The 7335-nt window shown below is 32.2% G+C and overlaps 1 protein-coding gene across 1 annotated transcript; it reads left to right on the forward strand.

Annotated features, from left to right (window-relative positions):
- The first annotated feature begins 3925 nt into the window (after nucleotides 1-3925).
- LOC123226749 (phospholipase A1-Igamma1, chloroplastic-like) lies at nucleotides 3926-5503 on the forward strand. Its single transcript, XM_044651278.1, has one exon. The coding sequence runs from the start codon at nucleotides 3926-3928 to the stop codon at nucleotides 5501-5503; it is 1578 nt and encodes a 525-aa protein (XP_044507213.1).
- Nucleotides 5504-7335: the final 1832 nt, after the last annotated feature.

Below are 7335 nucleotides of genomic sequence, written 5' to 3' on the forward strand. Positions count from 1 at the left end.
TTAATATGCTATCACAAAGAAAGAAAGTCATAGGAAATTATAAATATCAAATTTATTAATGAATTTGTATTACCCTGGGATTGGTTATAGGGCATCAATCCCAAAACTTGTATAAAAAATTTCACCCTTCCATTGTAGTAAAATGATATTAATTAAGCATAATAAAGATAAGGAAGAAGAAGTATAGAAAATAAATGGATATAAAACTGAAAGAACTTAATGATACAAAAAGATTATTACAAGGAGGAAAATTAAAGCAAGAAAAAGGAAAAATCTCTTTGTTTCTTACAAACTATTTTGGAAGGGTGAATTTCAACACTAGTGAAATACAAATGAAGGAACAATTATTAGTAGTAGTGAACTACAAGTTTCATGTTAATTATCATACGAATGTTGTTTAGGTTTGAACAATAAAGTTGTATATATTTTTCCTTATCTTTCCATAACATCCAAAATTAAATATTTTTTTTAGATTTGTTCCTATACTAAGAGGTGTCAGGTTAGCCTTTAGTTGTAGTCCAGTTATGTTATAGTCCAATTTTTATGCATTAAATGTTGGATTGGATCTTCAAAGTTCCCTTTAACATTTTAGAGCACTAGATTATTTTACAACAAGTTCAAGAGCTATTTTGATTTGACTTTTGGATCAAAATTAAGTACAACTCTGCGTAACGAAAGATTACAAAAATGCTTAAGTAAAGAAGTTAATGACACTCTAAATGTAAAATGATGATTTAAACTCTTAGCATATGTACATTTTTGGTATTCATCACATCCCCAAGTAGGACTAGATACAAACCAAGTTGAACCCAAACACCTCCTAGATTGAATTTGGCTTGAATGAAAAACGAGGTGACTCAAGTTTGGCTTAAGTTTGACTTAAATGAAAACTTAAGTTTGAAGTTCAAAGCATGACTTGAGTTTATGGTTGGGATTCATAGTTTAGATTTGTAGCTAGTATTTATGGTTTGAGCTCACAACTCATTGATAAAACGATATCGTTTTATCCAATAATAAACAAAACGATATCGTTTTGATAATTATTTGACATGATTCAAATCAAGTCATAAGCTAAGCTCAAATAGATTTGAGTCATCTACTTAGATTGCTAGAGAGCTAGATCAAGCCAAATTCCTTCCAACTTATGTTTGACTCAGTTTTAAAAACAAACTATCCCTCTAACTCAAGCTTAAATAGACGCTACCCCCAACCAACTTATTACCAGTCCTTAATAGTAAAACATTATCAAAATTTACCTTCAAGTTTATCATGATATTTAAGTCATTTATCTATCCAAATAAACAAATCCTCATAAATGACTAGCCATTGTCTTCACAAGCCTCAAGAATAGGTTTTTCAATAACCTTACCATTATGAAGAATGATGGCCCCAAGGGATAGTATGATGACAAAAGTGGGAGGTGTCCAACCATGAAAGCATGAGTTCGAAACTTACCAGTGATATATCAATATCAAACTTTCGACTTCCTTGATATAGTTGTTGTGGAGTCAGTTACTAGACCTTCTAAACCGTTACCATTATAAAGAATGATGCCCCTAAGAGATAGCATGAGTGGCAAAAATGGGAGGTGTCCAACTATGAGAGCATGAGTTTGAAACCTACCAGTGACATATCAAATTTAAATTCTTAACTTACTTGATACAATGGTTGTGGGGTCGATTATTAGACTTGAAGTTTCACTTGTCTTGCCTATGAATAAAATTAACCCTTAATGTTGGCAAGAGTTTCTTTTTTTTTTTTTCCTTTTTTGGTAAGTAAAAGTATATATTAACAAAAAAGCAATGAGCCTTCCAATAGGAGGACTCAGGAACAACCTACACTTCTAATAGGAAAGACAACCCAAGATGCAAGCTAAGGCTAACCAAGGCCTCCACAATAAGAACTAAGATAGATTAACATGATCTCCTCTACAAGAGTTTCTTTCACATATGTTATAGAGTTTTTTTTTTTTAACGAAAAAACTTTTTTTTAAAACTGGGGAACTTTGCCCGACTTTGCTAGACAAGTAAACCCTTCCTTGTCTATTAATAGACTCAAGCTAACCTCAAGGAACCCTTCACAAGAGAGTCTTTTTACTTAACCACTCAAGTTAACCCCTAGGGTCTACTATATTTAGAGTTAACTGAGTATTGATAGACTCTTGCTTTTAAATGAATTCATAAGAATTTGAAAATTTTGCAGAATTATCATTCCTCTAGTTAAACTTTGGATAATTTCTCTAACCAAGATTGTAAGTTATTGAATATTAGTTTGAATGGGCTTGTTCATGAAGACATTCCCTATAGTAAGGCAAGGTTAGGCAATTGTTGGTAGAATGATCATTGATTTCACGAATATGACATCGTTTCTTGAACAAAATTTAGTTGATCACCTTTTTTCATTTCCAATGCCTCCACACCAAACGATTTCAAACTTGATTATGAATATAAAAAAGAGAGTTGTGGGTACTTTTATAAAGCCCCTAAATTTTGATTATTTTATTATATCCCCTAAATTAAGTCCATAAATTAATTTAAAAAGCGTTTTAAATAATATTAAGAAGTTGGTTCTTAGAACTTGCAGAAGAGTTAAGTACAGAACAAGATAAAATTATATTTAATTTAAAATTTTGTGAGAAGCCTTCTCTGGTAGATGTGGAAATTAATAAGCCTTCTAATTTGACCCAATCAAATTATAAGATGAGATAACAGCTTGCATCAAGAACTTGTATTCTTATTAATCTAAAGCCATTTCCTAATCCACAATACTAACATTAATAAAAGGCCAAATCACTATTACCCACCTAACGTTTGATGAAATGAGATCTTCCCATCTTTTAGCTTTGAAAAAAGTCAATTTCACATTCATTTGTCAAATTTTTTATAAAAATATTGAAAAGACAAAAATCCCACTAAGTAAATAACATTGTATCCCTAAAATTTTATTAAATAATTATTACACCCCTAATTTATATTAATTTTAATTAAAAATTACTAATACAAGTATATATAAGAGTGTCAATGACATATAATTGTATATTTGGGTAGATTGTAACTTTTAAAATTTTAAGGGTGATAATGAAATTTTTAAGGGATTTCTAAAAATTCTAAAAAATTTTGAGGTGTTTTTTAAATTTTTATATACGTCTCAATAGTTTTAAAAATTATAGCTACACCCCAAAAAAATGAATAGAATGCACATATTAGAGATATAAATATTATATTAAAAACTTTTAAAACTATAAATATATTTGCAAAATATATGACGTTAATATAATAATTTTCTAAACGAGATAAGAGAATGTACATTTGTCATTAGTAAGCTTTAAAAAATAATATTATACCCCCATTTTTAGTTCATATTATGATATTTGGATAAAATAATATAAATGTTTTTAACTATTACAACTAATGGTTCATTTAACAGATGGGTGGGAAATTGATTTTTTCAAACTTGAGTGTAAGAGAAAGTGGTTCATCAAACCTTGGGTGGGAAGTCATTCGGCCTTAATAAACTGGAGTCACTGGTTCAAAAATTGACAAATACAAATATAAAAGTTAGCAGCCATTTGTCCATCCTCTAATATTATAGTAATTAAATACAATAAGCTATTACCTAGGCTGACCCTGTTGTAAACGTTTTTTATCTGTTTCTATTGACTATTCAAAATTTTCAAGGCAGAAAAACTTAGGTCAAATGTCTCAGATATGTAAATTCATATATGCATACATACATACATGCATACATATATATATACATATATATATATATGTATGCATGTATGAATTTATTTATATATATATATATATATATGAACCCAATACAAAAACTTGATCAGTTTCTTTTTCCTCTTCAAACTTCAAAGGTTTTCCATTTTCTTATAAATAACAAGTCTTTCTTCTTCAAGGATCAAACTTGTGCTATAATGGAGATGTCACCTATGAGAAATGTAAAAAGGGATCAGAAATCGAGTGCAGGAAGAAGCAGAAGGAGGGTATGGAAGTTGAAGATAAGTCTCACATGGAGCGCCATCAAGAAGGCAATAACTGGGAGCTTTAAGCCTCATTATTTTCATCTAAGCTGCGGGCCTGGCATCAACCAACTCTCCGACCTCCGAATCCATCAAGATTCCATTAACGCGCCTCCTCGTGCTAAAAAAGATCCCACCAAAACACTGGCCGCCCTCCTCCTGAAGCCCTATTCAGCTTCTGATTTCATCGACTATGGCGACCACATGACTCCTACTAAATCCCCAAGAGAAAATATCTCAACAAACTGGCGTGAAATCCACGGCCAACAAAACTGGAATGGACTTCTTGAGCCTCTCCATCCGTCGCTCCGCCGAGAAATAATCAAATATGGAGAATTTGTTGAAGCAACTTATGACGCCTTTGACTTCGATCCCTTGTCGGAGTTTTGCGGGAGTTGTAGATACAATCGTCACAAGATTTTTGAAGAATTAGGCCTCACTGGAAATGGCTACAAGGTAACCAAATACATTTATGCCATGTCTCATGTAGACGTGCCTAAATGGTTTGAGAGGTCGGGATTGGGGCGAATTTGGAGCAAAGATTCAAACTGGATGGGGTATGTCGCCGCGAGCAGCGACATGGAAACTAAAAGAATTGGCAGAAGAGACATAGTCGTGGCATGGCGTGGCACTGTGGCGCCAAGCGAATGGTTTATGGATCTCAAAACAAAGCTAGATCGATTGGGACCTAAAAACTCAAGAATCAAAGTCCAACATGGGTTCCTCAGTATCTACAAATCCAAGAGCGAGAAAACAAGGTATAACAAGTTAAGCGCCTCGGAGCAAGTGATGGAAGAGTTAAACAGACTAGTGAATTTTTTCCAAGGAAGAGGCGAAGAAGTGAGCTTAACGATTACAGGCCACAGTCTCGGCGGTGCATTGTCGCTGCTTAATGCATATGAAGCTGCAAATACATTTCCGAATTTATTCATTAGTGTCATCTCTTTCGGGGCGCCAAGAGTCGGCAACATCTTCTTTAAAGAAAAGCTGAGTCAATTGGGAGTGAAGACCCTTCGAGTTGTTGTGAAAGAAGATATTGTACCGCAACTTCCTGGAATTGTGTTCAACAAAATTCTTCGGAAACTGAATCCGATAACAGAGAGGTTGAACTGGGTTTACAGGCATGTTGGGGTACAGCTGAAGATTGTTCAAGTGATATCCCCTTATTTGAAACATGATTCGGATTTATCAGGGAGCCATAATTTGGAGCTTTATCTCCATCTTCTAGATGGGTATCTGAGCAAGAAATCAAAGTTCAGATGGAATGCAAGAAGGGATATTGCATTGGTAAATAAAAGTAGTAATATGTTGATAGAGGAGTTGAGAATTCCAGAGTTTTGGTACCAATTTCCGTATAAAGGACTTATGTTGAACAAGCATGGAAGATGGGTGAAACCTGGAAGACTACCTGAAGATGTTCCTTCTCCATTTCCCACTGAAGCATCAACTCATGTCTCAGTTATTTCTGCTTAAGTAAGTCTTTCTGAATTAATAATAGGTATGAATTTTAAACAAGTTTTTAATTTTGCTTTATTTTTTTATTTGATTTCTAATTCACGTGGAAGATTGTACTCTTTCACAGGAAATGTTTATACAGTGAGTTTTGGTTGCCAAAACTTGTAATTCTTGCTCAAAATTGCAGTGGATTTTTAAGAGTTTTTCTCTTTTAGTTTATTACTATTAAAATCTTAGGAATCAATGAAGATTGCACAGAAGATGGGCAATGGTTCAAAAAAAAAACAAAAAAAAGGAGATAGTGGGAATGACATTTCAAAACTAAATTAATCATATTAAATAAATAAAATTTTAAATTTAATTATTGATTGGATGAGCAAAGTTTTATTAAAGGTCAAAGTTCATTTAATCATTTTCAATTGAAAAAAAACAAAGCGCAATAAGATAAAAGATAATAGAACTTCTAAGATTTGTGCCTATAATAAAATTATGCTTTTAATGCATAAAAATTGCATTAGATGCATGTTTTAAAAGAGAAGCACTATTTCACACCCCTTTTCGAAAAGATCCCACCCTCAAATTTTGACTATGATATTTTTCTACTTTAATCAAGTTAAAATGGGTTGTTTTTAAGATAGTTCGCTTAAGAAATTTATAAAAAAAGAAAATCTATTTACCTTGGTTAATAATTATAGAGAATTAAAAATTATAAAAAGTTATCAGTAAGATTAGAATCTTGTTTCTAATGGTTTGTAACTATTCCTCTTAATTGTTGCTATCCTTGCGTGGTTGCCAATCAACCTTTTCCCATCTCTAAGATTACATTAGTAGTTGCTCCCTTGTCGTTGCCACCTTCTCCTTCTCCTTCTCCATTGATTTGTTCTTCAACTCCAGCAACATCTCCCTTTTCGATCTTCTTCCCATAACTCACATTCAACCCACAATTCACATCTTCCTCTTTGATCACCTTCCCATAAGTCGCATCCAACCAGCAATTCACATCTTACTCTTTTGTCTCTTTCCCACCTCGGCAACTTCTTCCTTTTTGATCTTTGTCGATTTACTTTCAACCCACAACTTACATCTCATATCTGAAAGCCACTAACTCTCCCTTGGTGTTTTCAATGGTCAAAAAATGAGGGGAAAATAAAGAGAGAAAAAAATATATAAAGCAGTTAGGATGAAAATATATTTTTTTTTTGTCAAAAGACTTGTTTCCACTCAGAGTATAATAAAATTCTAAAATTCTATTCTCTAACTTTCAAGAACTTAAATACCTACCCATAAAACAATTTTTGTTAAAGATTTTATTTAGAACAAGGGATAAAACCATCATTTAATAAAAAAATTTAAAAACTAAAACTTTATCACATTTCCCCTCTGAATTAGAAATCTCACTATTCTCCCCTCAAATTTTTCTTCAAAGTTTGAAAAGTGATATTTTTTTCTTAAGGTTTTTTTTTCTTTTCTCCAACGACGATTCATCATGTTCAACCGTCGGTCGTCCACAAATTGTTTGGACGCGTTGTCGATTCATGGTCGGAGAGGAAAGGGAGAGATTGAGAGGAGGAGATAAGGCAAGAGGGACAATCGATGATGAATCGTCACCAGAGAAAAGAGAAAAGAAATCCTAGAAAAATTTGTCCTTTCTCAAACTTTAGTCGGAAAAAATTACGAGTTTTTAAACTTAAAAGAGAAAAAAATATGGTAAAATTTTAATTTTTAAAATTTTTTAATAAATAATGATTTTATCCCTAAAACTAACTAAAATTTTTAACAAAAATTATCTTATAGATAGACATTTAGATTTTTAAAAATTAGAAGATAGGAATTTGAAATTTTATTATATC

This window comes from Mangifera indica, chromosome 10 (genome assembly GCF_011075055.1).
Source record: "Mangifera indica cultivar Alphonso chromosome 10, CATAS_Mindica_2.1, whole genome shotgun sequence".
NCBI classification, from domain to species: domain Eukaryota; kingdom Viridiplantae; phylum Streptophyta; class Magnoliopsida; order Sapindales; family Anacardiaceae; genus Mangifera; species Mangifera indica.